The following is a 17,994-nucleotide window of genomic DNA, read 5'->3' as shown; positions in this document are numbered from 1 at the left end:
CTGGGATGGCAGAAATTAATTATGGAGCACATTCCCTTGGACGTTTTTACAAACATGGTGCACCACACAACAGACCATTTTATAAGACATGGCATCCCTACTTGAGTTATTTGGATATAGAATTGTCAGTTATCTTAACTATGGCGTTTCTTTAACCAGGATGATTAGATTTGTCAAGCCCTGAGCCCTGGAAGGGGTCTCCTGAGTTATTACGGGTATATATACAATCCTCCCGTTCCCTTGTTTGGGTGCTTTGCACTGAGCATAGCTGTTCTGTATTTTGTGTATTTTTGGTTTTATTTTGCTCATTTTTTTTGGTGTTGCTTTGCACAGTATTAGGGTTTGCTTTGTATTATAGGATAGGTTAGTAGTTAGTAGACAGTAGTTGTATTGTAATTTGTATTTTTTTCTTTTTATTATATTGATATTTGTTATTGCTTTTTTTTTTCAATAATCTTGTATGTTTGTAAAGTTAAAAAAATTGCTAATAAATGTATATACAAAAAAAGGAAATGAAATATAGTAGTACTTACAGCTTTGTCAGCTATGATAATTGCAAGACCAGTGAAACTTTAATAAGGCAACAAAAACTACATATCATCGTGGTCACTAACAAACATATTTATTAGAATAAATAATGGTTAATGTTTCTCAAACCATGCATACAGAAGACATTTGTATTCTTTCACAGGAGTATAGTTTCTGATACTCTTAGTAACTGACTCAGTACTGCATTTTAAGTGACCTTGGAGATCAAATAAAGAAATAACTTTTAACAGTAGGACAATTCATTAACAGTGCACGAAGACAAGATAATTTCTCAAGTTCTTAAAAGCTTGTGATTGGAGCAACACGTTTTTCTAATAATAGATGAACACTTCTGTTGGATACTTCACTATAAATGAGAAATTCTTTCCTTCTCAAATACATCAGGTATAATATGAGTTGAGACATGTCTGTACTGAGGTAAGCAACTCCAGCATCATAACTACACTCAACAAAAGTAACTAACTGGTTAACTGCATTCTGAATTCTTATTATGCTTTTGCAGAAATCTGTAGTTAATCCCAATAGGAAAACAATGTTTTCCACAATGCATGTCCATGAGAAAGACTGATTATTTAGTACCAAATTATATTCCATGAACTGACATCTATGATGAAACTGTCAAAACTCAATCAGGTTTAGACTCACACCTAGCTGCTAAGGGTGAAAGTACAGTTTCCTGACCAATCACCGCACTAACCTGTTTCACTCATGTGAAAACCTAATATCTTCCTATCATAACTTGAATCAGTTTGAGGTTTTATGCAATACTTTGCTGGTTATAGTTCAGATTCTGTTACTATTTTGGGCTATTTTCACAGATTTGCTATAAACTTCTTAAAACAGCTGGACATGTGCCTGTATTGTTTAAGTATAATATTTGGACATTAAGTTGATATCCCTTATTAGCTGAAATTTACATTATAATGACAAACAAGCAACCAAAAATAAACAACCAAATCCGGGGAGAGAATAATCTTGACAACCCCATTCCTTCACCAAAGATTAACCCTGGTATGCCATTGAATTAATTTTGAACAAATAATCAAACATGGACTCCCAATGAGAGCACAAAAATAGGAATGGGAAATTGAGATGATTACCACAATACATTGCTTCACTGAATATTCATTATACAAATGCTCTCTAAGGATGCTGAGTGGGATGGCAAAAGCAGTGATCAAACAGCAATCTTTCTGAGACATCAGATTTTGAACTGCTTTAAACACAAACTATAGTTGCAGTTACTTTTGTGTCATAATGTTTATTTATAATGGTGCAGCACTAACTTCAGCTGAATTGCATTATTGGCAATAAAATATTTTAAAATGTATTGCAATACTATGTAACCTTCTGTTCGATCTATAGAATATTCCTGTTGGACTGCTCATGATAGTGATATCTACGTTTATTGCATTGAGGATTCATCCAACAAAATCAATTAAAATAAATTATATTTATTACATAACTAAAACTGAACTTTCTAAATAGTGGGCTAACATCTTGTCCCATACAGCTTCACCTCATCTCTAATGAGGTCAGCTAGTAATCCAATTCCTTCATTCAAGTCAAAATTGTCACTACGAAATCATCATACAGGCCTGGATAAAGCAGCTCAAATGTCAGAATGCTGTCTACATGCATAGTACCTTTGCAAAATTTGTAAAGGGAGCTGTAAAATGCACCTTTGCAATCTGATAGGTCCTCCAGAATACATCACCTTTACAAGAAACAGATGTAAATATGCTGCTAGGAATAAGAGTCCAAGCTGTAGTCAAGGTTATTGTTCACATTCTCTTGTTCAGTAAGAAGTATTCAATTTGAGTTCCACACATCTAATATTCTATTAACATGGAATATAATGTGTTTAACCTTAAAATACTTTAAAAACTAACCTGTTTTTTTTCTTGGAGAGTGTATTAGAACTGACACTACCCAATGCAGTAGAGTGAAGAAAATGTAAATATTCAGTGTTTCTGAACATTTAAAAAAAAGTCAAAACTTGGTTTAACTTTAAAATCAGATTCTTGAGCCTCACTTAGCTGCAACTTTCAATATCAGCCAGTTCCAAGTGTCAAAAAGGTGCAGCATACAATTGTAACTTTCAAATTTTATGCACTATAAAGTCAGTGATTTGGTTGCAAGAATTTAACTAATTATTTTAAGATTAAAATTAAATTGCCAAGAATCAGTGAGATTTACAACCTCCATATTCCTAAAGAACATATTGTACATAAGTCAAAACTTAACTATATTTATTGCAGAGGATATTCTGTATAAATTCAGTCATGTTATAGCTACATTAACATGAATCAGATTAATTCAGGTAACAGTGATCTTGTTCTTATATACTAGGAATAGATAAACAACATGGTAGCTTGATCCATTCTGATGTCTTGTCAATTAAGTCAGAGGCATAATCTGGATGTATGTCCTTATATTACACATCACCCCAGGGAAAAGGCAGCCTGGAGGACAGGCAGTAGTACGTGCAATCAACAAGAAGACAGCAATTAACCAAGCACAGCACAAAGAAGCCTGGCCAAACTTGAGTTAATGGAATCAAAGGGAAACCCTTAAGATAGCTTAAGAATAGGAGGCACTAAAGGTGGTTGGGAATGGGAGGAAAAACTGCTACATTCGGTCATCAAATTCATCAGGGAAGCTTTCTGGAATGCAAACATTAGCGGTTACATTAATGGGCAATCTCTTCCAACAATAAAGCAGCCCATCCGAGTCTGCAACAAGTTGGGATAATAACCAGGCTTGGGCAACTAGTAGGTAAAATCTGTACCATGTAAATGGCATGCAGCAGAAACATTTAGACATGCCTTTAACACAAAAATATCCCAAGATTCTTAATCTTCAAATTAATTGATGCCTTGCTAATGGTGATGACGTAACAGGAGAACAAGGTTTTGTCAACAGAACGCATTAACAGAGGTTACATGGGATGTAAAATGGGAATTCCAAACCGTTGAAAGCAGGCATAGTGCAGAAGTGAAAGATAGGGAAGGGAAAATGCATGAAAGGTCAAATTTGTAAGAATGTAGGGCTCAATGGGAGGAGGAGCCTGAAGAAGCACTTTAGGAGGCTACAAAGTTATGGAATGAAATGGCCATAGAGGGATTTAAATTAAAGGAGGAAGTAGTTAAACTGGAGACATTAGGTGACCAGGAATCAATGTAGATCAGCAAGTTCAGGGAGATGCACTAGTAGGGCATTATGTAAAGTCGGATATGGGTTTTTTTATGAGATTGCGAAGACTGATATACCAGATGGAAACGTGCTGGTGTCTTGTACCTTACTTACAGTGAATATAACTCAGATGACATACAAAATAAGAAAACTGATAACATCAATGAATCATATTTATACTCTTCTAAAGTGCTAGAAGAAAATCACACTATTAAGGTAATTCAGTGCAAAAGGAACTTACAGGTACATGTGTATGATTGTTCAAGTAACACTAGTCAGTGACTGCATCACTGTAAACTTATCTCCAGTTTATGAAGAATTGCAGCTAATAGTATACTTTTCTATTAAAAGAAACAATTTTCAAGTAAATTGACACTGCAAGTTATAACCATACTGGCCTCTGGTTACACCTAACTAGCACCGTAGTTGATGATATTATGCACTAAGAAAATACCTATAAACTTGTTGGTTTGATAAATAGTAAAAGATTATACAAAAGATAGTAAGAGTTTATAAATTGTCACAATGGCAAAACAAATAACTGTATGCAAGGCAAATATCAGAAAAAACCCAACTGTGTGCAAACTTTTTTTCCAATGCTCAAGTGCCAGTTATAGTACATGTATTTCACTATCTGTTCATGTCTCAATTATAATTGTAGATTGGAATCTAACAATAGAAAACAGTTTATGATATAATCACTCAAGTATATTAAAAAAATACAGAAAAACAGAACTGTTCCTACAATTTGCAATGTTTTCTGAACTCCTGTACCATTAAGGAGCTTGCTTTGCAAGGTTCCCATGCATTGACACAATTTGAAGGCTCTACATTTCACTTGCAGTTTATAAGGATTGAATTTGACACCTTCTTCCACTTCAGTGCCACTCTTGTGAGAGGGTGAATAAAGTAGGTAAGAAATAAGCACTGAGATTAGACCTCTGAAAGCAGTTACTTGCACCCTGGGTTATGACTCAGCAAAGGAGAACGGTGAATCCTCTAGATCAAGGCCCAATTACACAGGTTAAACTGTCCTTATGCTGTCCCTGGGTGAGTGGGTAACATGATTGTGCTCCTACAGAGGGAGATTTCTCCCATCAACAATTTTATCCAAGAATTCTCAATCTGTACTCAGGTTAACTTTGCTCCATTAAAATCATCAATTTTAACTTGGTGAATCAGTCATCTCAAATACGGTGCACTAAGCCCTCCTCATTTTCCAATTATAAAACAGCTTTCAAAACATTTCTGGCAAAACAAGGAATTTTGCTTCCAGACACCCCCAGCACCCTAATATTCAGTAGTCTGCAAAGTGACAAATGTTTCAAAGCAGAAATGTTTCAGTCATATTGTAAAGGCTCACTTGTGCCTTACAGTCTACTTGTACTACAGTGCCACCATTTGGTTGAAGGATTCATTAACATTTCAATCTCCAGCCTAATATTTTGATTTTCTTTAACAGTATTAAATACCAAAAAAAAAACAGAATTGTCAAAATACAGAATTCAAGTAGTCAACCAGCTGTGTACTGATACATAATTAGTTTATGTTTAACCGTTTTGTATTGTTATATAAGTTATCTAAGTATATTTAACCCGGCTTTTTCTGTGCCTCTACTTAATTACCCATTGTCAAAACATACATTAAATATTAAGTATTGTAATTTAGAACACTGCAGTAAAATCCTAGAACATTTTCTGGGATCCATACAAATAATTAATTCTGATCATTTAAAGAAAGAAAATTCCTTCAAGTCAGTATTTTCACTGTATTATTTCCTTCCATTAATTTTGATGACGGCTTTTCAACCCAACTACTTGTCACTCTCTCCTTAGAACATTATGTTCAGTCACTTCCTCCTCCTTTGTTGTTGTGGCCATCATTTTCCTAAGAATTTGAGACAGATTACAAAAGCAGAAGAAATTCTTATCTTTGTAAAGCCTGTTACAAATTTGTGAGAATTATTTTATTACATAAATTGTACTGACTTAATCTCTCAGTGTAGTACTCCAACAATGATGAATCACTGCTTGCAGTGAGGCTGTAGCATTGTAAAGAGATGAAAGTTGCTGCTTCACTGAATTCTCAATCTCAGCTGCACTGAGACATTTGAGCCCAGGAGAAAAATGCAAGACATATGCATCTCTCAGTGTCATTGGTAAAGCCTTAAAAGGAAGTAGAAACCTACTCTCTTGGCTTTAAGAACTAAAGTGGACAATGATAAAATAAGGCATAGCACATGAACAATACTATAACTGCATTATTTACTTCATTTCAACTGATGAAATTGTGGGAGTAAATATATAGGATAATTTTCATATAAACGAAGAAGATGCGTCATGATTACTTGAAGAAAATAGATATTTGTTAATCAACCTTCAGAGATATTATTACACACCTCTGGAGCAGATGGGATTTGAACTAATGAGGCTCAGAGGTCAGGAGACTACCACTACACACAAAAGCCCCTGAAGAAAATAATATATTTTCTAAACAATCTGTTAAAAAATGCTAGTACATACTTTTGGATCAGGTGGGACTTGAACCCAGACTTTTGGTTCAGAGGAAGGGACACTACCATTGCACCTCTAGGGCCATTTGAAGAAAACAGTTACTATTTTCTAATCAACCTATTTACAGATGTTACTGCACAATGCTGGAACAGGTGAGACTTGAACTTGGGTCTCCTGGCTCCAAGGTAGGGAACCTACCACTGCACTACAAGAGTGAAGAAAACAGTATTGCAGCGTAAGTGATGACTTACACCTGTCACTTTTTAAAGTCAATTAATTGTTGTACAATTGCAAAGCATTCTCCGTTTCTAACCAGTATCCTCCCACACAGACATCACTATATTCTAGGAACGAGTTCTGTGCATTGAAAGGTGAAACACTGCTCAATCCTCAAGAGGTTTCAAGGCAAACAAATGATATACTCTATCCTCAATATAACCTGGTGAGAAAGAGTCAGGTAACATGCATGGTGTAACAAAATTCATACTACAATACAGCATAAAAGAAAACACAGGAAATAAAATGGTCGGGTTCCATTGACTCTATAACAGACAATATTGTAACTGTAGCACTTCAGACAAGGTGTGGACATTTAGTTAAATAACAAAATGGTTTTAAGAGAAGGAAGAAACATATCTGGAGGAAAGAGTCTTATAAGTATAAAAGCAAATTACAAACTAGGAACTTTCTTATTTAAAAAATCCAAACAAACTAATACTGCGATGTCAACTTGGCAAGGCACAGGTATATGGGAGGCATTCCTGGTAACTGCTCAGTGATGTTTCTCCCAGAATGTCTTGATTATTCCAACAATTACTCCACATTCTTGTATTTTGTGAATAGATTGTAAAGCACTCTCAGCGTTGACTTCAAGTCCAGGTTTACAATATCTGACAAGAGAATATGCAACACATTCACTGAACGTTCTAACAAAAATTAGCAATTTCACAAGAAAGAAATTAAAGGCAAAGAGGGAAAGTGAACTGGAAAGGGAAGATCACAGGCTCATGGCTTGGCATACCATAGCAATGCTCAAAAGTCCAGGAGAATGCAGTTCTAACTCATCCTACTTAATTTCATCTCATTGATATCTCTGGAGTGTAACTTCAGGTGCAAAGAGTGAGCTTTTGCCTCCAGAAAAGGCAAAAGGTTTAGTGTCACCAGCACATGCAGTCACCAAGATAAAACCAGCAGGGAACCTGCTGCCAAAAATGTATAAGACATTCAGTTTATAACTTTTATGCAACGTGAATATATAATTATCAGGTGCCACAAGAGTCAGAGACAGCTTTGTTAATAAAAGATACTACCAATGCAGTGGTGAGTAGTCATTTAGGTGCAATGATGCTTGGGTGGAAATAAGGGAGTGCAAGGGGACATAATCTCAGGTCGCAATCGCCCATAGCCCCCAATCAGTTGTCTAACAGAGGGATAAAATATAAATCAGGAAATAGTGGAGGCATGTAAGAGCATTATAATTGACATGAGCAACTTTAATATGCATATTGTGCACAAATCAGATGGGGAAAGGTAACATGGAAAATTAAATTGTAGAGTGCACCAGAAATTGCTTCGTAAAGCAGTACGTTGAAACCTACCTGGGAACAGGACATTTTAAATCTAGTAATACATGAGATTTATAAAAGATCCTATATATAACAATCCTCTGGGTGGTAGCAATCACAACATGATTGAATCTCAAATTCAGCTTGAGGGAAAGCAACTCAAATCTCAAACCAGTTTCCACAAACTGAACAATGGAAATTACAGACATTCCCCCCGTTGAGAATAGGTTCCATTCTTAAGTCAGTTCACTACTCAATTTCTATGCAAATGAACAGGGCACTGTTCCTAAATATGAGGAAATGTTTGTATATCAATCATTAAATTAATATTAATACATCCTTTTTGGCATTTCATTCTTAAGTTGGACGTTGAGTTGGTTAACAAAGATAGTCAAGAAGACTATCCAATAAAAACTATGACATATAAAATGACGAAAACTAGTGGCATGCTAGGACTTTGCAACTATTTTAAGAATCAGATGGCAAAAGGCTAATAGAAAAAAAAAGTGATTATGAAAGTAAATTGGCAATAAATATAAAAACAAATCAGCAAGAACTTCTTCAGGAACATTTTAAAAAAAGATAAACATGGGACCTTTTGAGGATATAACTGGGGTATTAATAATGGGGAACAGGGAAACAGCAAATAGTAGAAACCAATACTTTGCACTGGTCTTCATGGTGGAAGACACTATGAACATTCCAAAGATAACAGGTAAGCAAAGCGCTAAAGAGAGGAAAGATCCTGTAATGGTCTCTAACAGAAGGTAAGAAACATTCAACAAACTAATGGGACAAAAGACAGACAAGTTGCCAGGACCTGATAGTCTGCATTCAAGGGTTTTAAAGTAGCTGTAGGGATAATGGAGGCATTGGTCAAATAGCCAAAACTTACTGAATACTAGAAGAGTTCCAGTAGATTGGGAGATTGCTAATGTGAAGCACCTGTTTAAGAAGGGAGAGAGGAAAAAAAGCAGGATGCTATACACCAATTAGATTAAATCATTCACTGGGTAAATGCTAGAGTCAATTATGAAGGAAGAAACAGCAAGAATTTAGGAAGCTCAATACAATCAACAAAGTTTGGTCTAAGAAAAATCACATTTGAGAAATCTGTAAGTGATCTTTGAAGATATAACAAGCACAGTTGATAAAGAGGAACTGGTAGATATAGTGATTTTGGATTTCCAGAAGCCATTTGATAAGGTGCCACATAAAGTTTATTGCACAGGATAAGAGCTAATGTTATTGAGGATAATGTATTAGCATGGATTAAGGATTGGTTAATGCAGAAGACAAACAGTTAGGATCAATGATCTTTCAGGTTGGAAATACATAACTTCTGAAGTGCCATTATCATTTGCTACCTATATTAGTAACTTTGAGGAGAGGGCAGAGTGTGATTTATCCAAATTTGATGTTGATACAAAAATAGGAGAGAGTGTACATTATGATGAAGACATAAGTAGATTCCTTGAAGATTCCTTAAGTTAAGTAGATAAAAATTTGGCAGATGGAGTTTGATATCAGAAAGTGATATGCACTTTGCTAGGAAGCATCAAAGCACAGACTATTACTTAAATGGAGAGTGACTCCAAACAAATATACAGAGGAATCTAGGCGGTCTTGCGCATGAAACACAAAAGATGGCAGTATGCAGGCACAGCAAGGTGGCATATGTAATTATGACATCTAATGCTAGGACTGGAAGATAGAGCAACCTTGTTACAATTGTACATGGTCTTGGTGAGGCCACACTTGGAGAGTACTTTGCACAGTTTTCATTCCCACGTTTAAGAAAGGATGGACTGGCAGTGGAGACAGTTCAAAAGATATTCAATAGGTTGATTTATCAAGAATGGCTAAACTGGTTAGGGCTGGAAATGTGTTGCTGGAGAAGCACAGCAGGTCAGGCAGCATCCAGGGAACAGGAGAATCGACGTTTCGGGCATAAGCCCTTCTTCAGGAAATGGTTAGGACTTTATTCATTAAATTTTAAAAGATTGAGGGGTGATTTCACTGAAATGATTCTGAGGGGGCTTAACATGTTAGATATTGAGAAATTGTAGACTAGTGGGGGAATCCCAAACTAGAAGGCATAGTTACAGAATAAGATGACACACATGTAAAACTAAGAGGCAAAGGAATGCCCTCTCCCAGAATGTCTGGAATTCGCTACCCCACAGAGCCGTGGAGGCTAGATCACTGAAAGTATTCAAAGAGGAGATAGATACCTTTTGATTCGAGGGCTATGGCGAGGTGGCAAGAGAAATTCAGACCTGGGACAGATCAGCCATGACCTTGTTGAATGTGGGGCAAACCTGAAGAGCTGAATGACCTACTGCTGCTCCCCTTTCTTATGTTATGTTAAATCTAGCCATACAGTATGCTCTAGTGAGTACCTGAACCAATGTACAATTCAACCTTGAAATTTGACAAACAGTAACTAGAGTCAAATTCGATTATTTTCTATTTCTACAGCAATTTAATACTGGCCTGAAATTATATTTTATGGTTCCAAATACTAAAGAGTTGCTTATAATTGGTATAAGCAATACAGTTGATAATAAATCTGAACCACCGTAGTCAAGATTATATATTTGAAATTCAAAAAATACCTTCTGGGCGAGCCTTTGGTTTCTTAAGTCCGCCATCCTGCATAAGCTCAAAGGAAAATGCTACATTGTGAGCCTACAGAAAAACAAACAGTTAATACAATCACTTCATGACATCAAAGGTTTAGTCCATCAAAAAAGTAAATTGCAAGAAAATAACTACTGTTCACTGTACCATTCACCAGTCAAATCTACTGTATGCCTGTTGCTCCATTCAAAGCTCAGCCCACCAACTAGAATACAGCATTCCATGTAAGAGTAGGATCATCTAAGTTCCAAACCCTACAATGTATGCACCAGCTCCAATGCTTTTCAGCACTGCACAACTTCAGTCACTCATCTTCCACACAATGCCACAACTTGCAGACAGTTGTATGGAAGTGTGGAAGCCCCATTAAACCAATGGATTTAAATACCAGTGAATATTTCAGTTCAGAGCTATTTGAATCACATGAAGTACGAGTTCCAATTTGCACAAGTCAGTTTAAATCATTGCGATTGTTATTTTATATTGTTTTTCAGGAAGGCTTGAAATTATCAAAAACTCCAAAGAAATGTCCTTGCATATTGCAGACACCTATTCCAATCTTTAATGTGTTTAATCCAAATATTTTACAACGCTCAAGATCAATTGATTTTTTTAAACACAGGCATTAATCACAGGATACTTAACTGACAGGCCAGGGTTTTCATTATTCGATTGTTATCCCAGGAATATTACTAAACCTTTTATAAAGATCTAAAGCAAATGAAGACACACTCAGCAGGGGAAAAAGTTGGAACTCATGTAACAGACAGTAATCTAAGATGCAAGGACTGAAAACCCGAGAGTCAAGAATATTTTAAAAATCCAAAAACATTAAAAACTTCTATAATTTACTCACTGTACTATTCTAGCCTTTTAAAAAAACTTGTTATAAATTAAATGCTTATTAATGTTATACCATTAACTCATCAACCCTACTCCACAGGAAATTCATCATCCTTTTGCTCTGAGGTTGTGTTTTTATTGATTCAAAAGATTCCTTTGCACAACTGCAATACTGATGAAGATGGGTTTTGCTCTTTCTTAGTGCAGCAGTGATATCCTGAATCAGGACCTTCATGACTCCACAATGGATTTGTGGATTACCTAGACAAAGAAATGTACTTTTCCATCAATTAGATCTCAACACGTAACTTACAAAGCAGGCTTTTTTTTTTAAAAAGGTGGAAAGCTGAAATTGTTGCATAAACATTAAATTTAGTAAACCTAAACAGGCACATTATTTTAAATTGAACCTCATATGAAATATATAAATTTCAATTCAGAAACCTTTCCATTCGTGAACATATAATTCTTACCACTTACTGTTAGGGTCCCCGTGTGCACTGGCATTCTTTCATTTATAAAACAATATACATGCAACAGTAATCCATTTACATGGGGATGTCTACATTTGGTGTTCTTTTACTGATGACTGTGAAAGTCAATCCTTGACAGGCAGGTTCTGCCATAAAAGGCACACATGAAGGTGCCAAGTGACAATGTGGATTATTGTTTTGCATCAGTGACTTTTGACAAGCTGTTAAGGTCAATGGTCATCTTAGTCGTGCACACTAGCCAACAGGGATATTGCCATATCCTTTCATCACCAGCTGGTGATTTCAGGTAAGATCGTCGATGATTAGGGTCTTCGCCTCATGCTTGCAAGAGTCTGTGAAGTGAAGCTTGGGCACCCTCAGTCTCCTAGCTCCATACACTAAATGCTATAGTCTCATTAGCAGTCAGCCTCGTTTATTCACCCCACAAATGCACTTCCACCTTCTCCCTCTCAAACTGCAGGGTGAATACTACTATATTATGACGACCGCCTCTTTAGGGTTCCTTTACCTTTAGCTCCCTAATCAAGTCTGCCTCACTGGCACATCACCAAATCCACAATTGTCTGTTTCCTAATGGACTCTACTACAACCTACTTCAAAAACACCATCTCATAGGCATTTCACAAATACCTTTTCTCAGGATCTGCTACCTAATTGATTTTCACAGTCCACTTGCACATTGAAGTCCCCCATGATTTCCTTACATGCCTTTTCTATCTCCTGGTTTTGTTTCTGCCCCACATCCCGACTATTGCTATAAGGCCAAGGGTCTTTATTTCCTTTGCAGTTCCTTAACTGTACCTCATGCAGATTTTACGCCATTTCTTGCTATTGATATAATTTCATTTCTTACTTACAAGGCAACCCTACCTCCATCTGCCTATCTGCTGGTCCTTTTGATTTCATGTGTATCATTGAATATTTTGTTCCCACTGCTAAACTCCTTGCAGCCATGTCTCTGTGACACCCACATCAAACATGCCAATTACAATCCATGCTACACACTCATTAACCTTGTTTCAGGTACTGTGTGCATTCTGGCGCAACACCTTCAGTCCCCTTCTCATATTGTCTCCTTATCAATTTAAAGTTAGATCCCTTACTCTTTCTATATTCTCTGTCCTATTAATTGTTCTGGAAACTTTAATAACCTCTTCTGAATGTTCAATCCACTTTAATTTTTTCTATGTAAATGACCAAACCCACACTCAAATTTAGCTTAAAGCCTACCTATAGCCCTAGTTATGCGATTTGCCAGGATCCTGGTCACAGCATGATTCAGGTAGAGCCTGAACCACCAAAGTTTCCTTTCGATTGATACTGCTTCTTGATTTAAGGTCATCAGGTGACATGGACTCTTATTTATTACCAAAAAATAAAAGATCTTTTTACAATTGCTACAAATTCTTAACAGGATTTACAGATTGTCCTCGTTCCCCCTTCTAGTTCAAAGGTCATCAAACTTGAACATTACAATTTTCACAGTATACCAGGATTAATGTGCTGACCCAATGGATCATAAGTAACCAATGCCTGCTAGTTTTACTACCTTGCTAAATTAATAAAAGCTCACAAATTGCAAATGCAGCTGATTGAACAAGAGTCAACTATACTGTACTCATAGGACTGACCTTCTGTTCAAAACTTTCTGGTGTCAGATAGAAGTTGTAGAGAGGAACAAAGTAATCTTCAAGAAGTCCCATAAGCAACACCAAGTATACACCATCTGCAAACTGACAGAGTAGTACATTAAAATGACAGTGCTTCTACTCTATAAAGCAGATAGCTAATCCAAATCACTTAAATTTCTTCTAAAAAAACATATCTGATCAACTTGGAATAGAAATCAATTAAGCAAATATAATTAAACAACATGAATGCGAAGTACAGCTCAATTTGGAGGACAACATCCATTTAAACTACACGTTCTGAACAGGTGCATAGCAATTTAAAGTTTGTGCACAGCTCTCTGGTCAGACAATGCCAGGCCTATTGTGTCCAGTCGAGGACCAAGATACAGCTGCCCTGGAGACAGCACAGATAAGAATAAGAGAAGCAATTCTGTCATCAGATCATTGCGCTGAGGAGACACAGAAGAAATCTGGATTTTCCAGCAGGGAAAGAAAACAATTGACAAGTGATCTTATGTATAAGTATGAAGAGAGAAAATAACTTACATAGCAAAATGGCAATCATGAACATTATTTCAAGCTGTATATTGATGAGGATGACAAATTGATTCAAGTTAGTGAAAAGCAACTGGAGATCAATGTCAGGAAGTTTGAGCCCACAAAAACAGCAATCAACACTGCAAAAAAGCTTCTACTTAGAACAGAAGAAGATATGCAACTCTATTTAACTTAACAGTTGAACACAATGGGCGGCACGGTGGCACAGTGGTTAGCACTGCTGCCTCACAGCGCCAGAGATCCGGGTTCAATTCCCGACTCAGGCGACTGACTGTGTGGAGTTTGCACATTCTCCCCGTGTCTGCGTGGGTTTCCTCCGGGTGCTCCGGTTTCCTCCCACAGTCCAAAGATGTGCAGGTCAGGTGAATTGGCCCTGCCAAATTGCCCGTAGTGTTAGGTAAGGGGTAAATGTAGGGGTGTGGGTGGGTTGCGCTTCGGCGGGGCGGTGTGGACTTGTTGGGCCGAAGGGCCTGTTTCCACACTGTAACTAATCTAATCTAATCTAATCTAATCTAATGCTGAGAGCCCATGAGATAGATAGGAACATGCGACAGGAGTAGGGCATTTGGTTCTTGTGCCTGTTCCGCCATTCAATGCGATGACAGAACTGTGGGCGCACTCCATATGGCCTTTGGCCCATATCTCTTAATACCTTTACTTAAAAAATTATATACCGCACATTTAAAGTTAACAACTGATCCAGGATTCACTGCCATTTGTGGAAGAAAAGTTCCAAACATTCACCATCGTTGGCATGTAGAAATGCTTCCTAACATATCTCTTGAATGCCTGGCCCTAATTCTCAAAAATGAACTTTAAATTCTAGAATCCCCAATCAGTGGAAATAGGATATTCTCTTATCTACTCTATCTGTTCCTGTTAATACTTTGAAGTTGGATGGGGGAGAACAATCAAAAGGTCCTAAACCATAGGTATAAAACTTACGAAGATGAAAAATATTATACAGTAAATGTAAAATCGAAGAAAATTCAGTTCAGTTCAATTCAGCACTCAGATCAAATACAAGATATTTTAATATTTGCATTCAATTTTCCGGATGGAACATCATTTGGTTCAAATATCCATTTTAAATTTTACTTTCTTTAAAGGAAAACTATTTTGTGTTTTTAAAGATGTGGGGTTGGCTAAAGGGCAGGAGACTGAGGAAAGTAAAGAAGTAAAGAGAATTAGAGAGATTTGGATGTAAATATAAGAGGTAGGGTTAGTAAGTTTGTAGATGAGGCAAGGTGTCTCAGTGGTTAGCACTGCAGCATCACAGTGCCAGAGACCCGAATTCAATTCCAGCCTTGAGCGAATGTCCGTGTGGAGTTTGCACATTTTGCCCATGTCTGTGTGGGTTTCCTCTGGGTGCTCTAGTTTCCTCCCACAGACCAAAGTTGTGCAGGTTAGGTGAATTGGCCATGTTAAACTGCCCATAGCATTCAGGGATGTGTAGGTTAGGTGCATTAGTCAGGAGAAATGTAAAATAATAGCATAGGGGAATGGGTCTGATGAGATACTCTTTGGATGTTTCCACACTAGGGATTCTATGACACCAAAATAGGTGGTGCAGTGGATTCTGAAGATTATCTCAAGAGTACAACAGGACCTTGATCAGATGGGCGAGGAGTGGCAGATACCGTTTAATGTAGATAAATGTGAGATGTTGCATTTTGCTAAGGCAAACCAGGGCAGGACATATACAGTTAATGGGGAGTGTTGCTGAACAAAGAGACTTAGGGTTGCAGGTGCATACTTCCTTGAAAGTGAAGTCAGAGGTAGACAGTGGGGTGAAGGCGGCGTTTGGCACGCTTGTCTTCACTGGTCAGAACACTGAGTATAGGAGTTGGGACATCATGTTGCAGCTGTACAGAACATAGGCAAGGGTATTTTGGAATACTGTATACAATTCTGGTTGCTCTTCTACTGGAGGGATGTTGTTAAACTTGAGAGGATGCAGAAAAGATTTACAAGGATGTTGCTGGGATTGTAGGGTTTGAATTATTGGAAGAGGTTGATTGGCTGGGGTTTTTTTCCTTGGAGTGAAGACTGAGGGTGACCTTGTAGAGATTTATAAAATCATGAGTGGCATGGATAGGGTGAATAGCCAAGGTCTTTTTCCAAGGGTAGAGGTGTCCAAAACTAGACAGCATAGGTTTAAGGTGAGAAGGGATAGTTTTAAAAAGGAACTGGTGCGTGTATGGAATGAGTTGCCAGAAGTGCTGGTGGTGGGTACAATTGCAACATTTAAAAGGCATCTGGATGGATATATGAATAGGAAGGTTTAGCAGGATATGGGCCAAATGGGACTAGGTGAGACTGGGATGGCTGGTTGGCGCAGACAAGTTGGACTGAAGGGTGTTTCTGTGCTGCATGATTCTATGACTGACTGAAAGTAGAATAAGACCAACAACAAGCTGAAACTGGTATCTTGTGTGTCAAGCTACAGGAAGCAGGTAAGAGGCTGTGACAATCGATCTCACTGAAAATAGGGTTAACAATTTGGAATTGAGGATTATTAACGTCAAAATGTCATTTATAAAAACTCAGGTATTAATTGTTATACCGTGTTTACTGGATTCTTCTCTATATGTTGCTCCTGTAGCAAGCAATATGATATTGAGATTATTAACACACACAACTGACAAGTTTCCCAAGACTCTCAAATCATCCTTATCATGACTGAGTTTATGAACAAAACTTTTAAAGTTTCTCATGCATTTTTTCCTTTGGGAAGATGATGCTACTTATTGGGACAAAATAACTATATTTGTGGATTATATTAAAAAATATTGGAAGATATTGAACCATCTGGATACCTAGATTAAACAAGTTGTCACAATAGGAAAAGGGGATTCTCACTTTGTTAGAAATTAGGTCAAAGTATAACATGAGCGACGATCCCTCTGCTAATTACAGAAAGTCAAATGATTTTGGGAAACAACCACCCAGCTTTTAGGAAAAATTAAACAAGTTCTGCAGTTCACTTACTCGAAAACCTGACTTTGAAAGAGATTATAGATGGTCCCCTTTGCTGATACTTGACGAGGAACATTTTCTAGCTTTGGTTTCTGTTCTCATACAAACCTAGAGAGTTAGGAAGGAGAAACCCTCAAATCCTCTCATTCCCTTTCTTACATAAAAGTATTTGGGAACCTGATATAGTTTCTATATTTCAATATTTTGAATAGCTTGTAAACCCTGAAAAGCTGCACTATGACCTCTCCCAAAAGATTTGGAACCGGATTGAATTCCACCTGAATCAAAACATGTTTCGAACATCTTTAGCCAATTTATGGTAGTTAGCAATTTGATTTGGCCCGAAACGTCGATTCTCCTGTTCCTTGGATGCTGCCTGACCTGCTGCGCTTTTCCAGCAACACATTTTCAACTCACTCTCCAGCATCTGCAGTCCTCACTTTCTCCTCAGCAATTTGATTTTGTCAACCCGGTGGACTGTGTGAATTTGCTAAATTCTATTTTTTTTGGACTATTGGCCAACAAGGATGGTTTTCTTTTACCCTTCGCAAAATGTTTTTGGTGCCTTGTCTTTATGTTTTGATTTAACTTGGAGGATTGGTCTCGATTCCACTCATCTGCAATATTTATTAATATATGTTTATACCACAAGAGTATAAAGAAAGTAGGAGTATACTTAAGAGGGAAATCAGGAGGGCAAAACGGGGACATGAGATAGCTTTGGCAAATAGAATTAAGGAGAAAACAAAGGGTTTTTACAAATATATTAAGGACAAAAGGGTAACTAGGGAGAGAAGAGGGCCCCTCAAAGATCAGCAAGGCAGCCTTTGTGTGGAGCAACAGAAAATGGGGGAGATACTAAATGAATATTTTGCATCAGTATTTACTGTGGAAAAGGATATGGAAGATATAGACTGTAGGGAAATAGATGGTCACATCTTGCAAAATGTCCAGATTACAGAGGAGGAAGTGCTGGATGTCTTGAAACGGTTAAAAGTGGATAAATCCCCAGAATCTGATCAGG

General features: G+C 37.2%; 1 protein-coding gene across 3 annotated transcripts in view; it reads right to left on the bottom strand.

The window, feature by feature from the left end:
* Nucleotides 1-600: 600 nt before the first annotated feature.
* Nucleotides 601-17,994, bottom strand: part of LOC122559552 (beta-parvin) — an 81,097-nt gene continuing 63,703 nt past the window's right edge. For all 3 annotated transcript variants that reach the window (XM_043709207.1, XM_043709209.1, XM_043709208.1), the window contains exons 11-13: nt 13,434-13,535; nt 10,441-10,513; nt 601-7,147 (exon numbers count right to left, since the gene is read on the bottom strand). In XM_043709207.1, the coding sequence (XP_043565142.1) occupies nt 7,071-7,147; nt 10,441-10,513; nt 13,434-13,535 (252 nt within the window). In that variant the 3' untranslated portion in view covers nt 601-7,070. The remainder of the gene's footprint in view (nt 7,148-10,440; nt 10,514-13,433; nt 13,536-17,994) is intronic.

This window comes from Chiloscyllium plagiosum, chromosome 19 (genome assembly GCF_004010195.1).
Source record: "Chiloscyllium plagiosum isolate BGI_BamShark_2017 chromosome 19, ASM401019v2, whole genome shotgun sequence".
Taxonomy (NCBI): domain Eukaryota; kingdom Metazoa; phylum Chordata; class Chondrichthyes; order Orectolobiformes; family Hemiscylliidae; genus Chiloscyllium; species Chiloscyllium plagiosum.
This window is presented reverse-complemented; position numbering and strand designations above follow the sequence as displayed.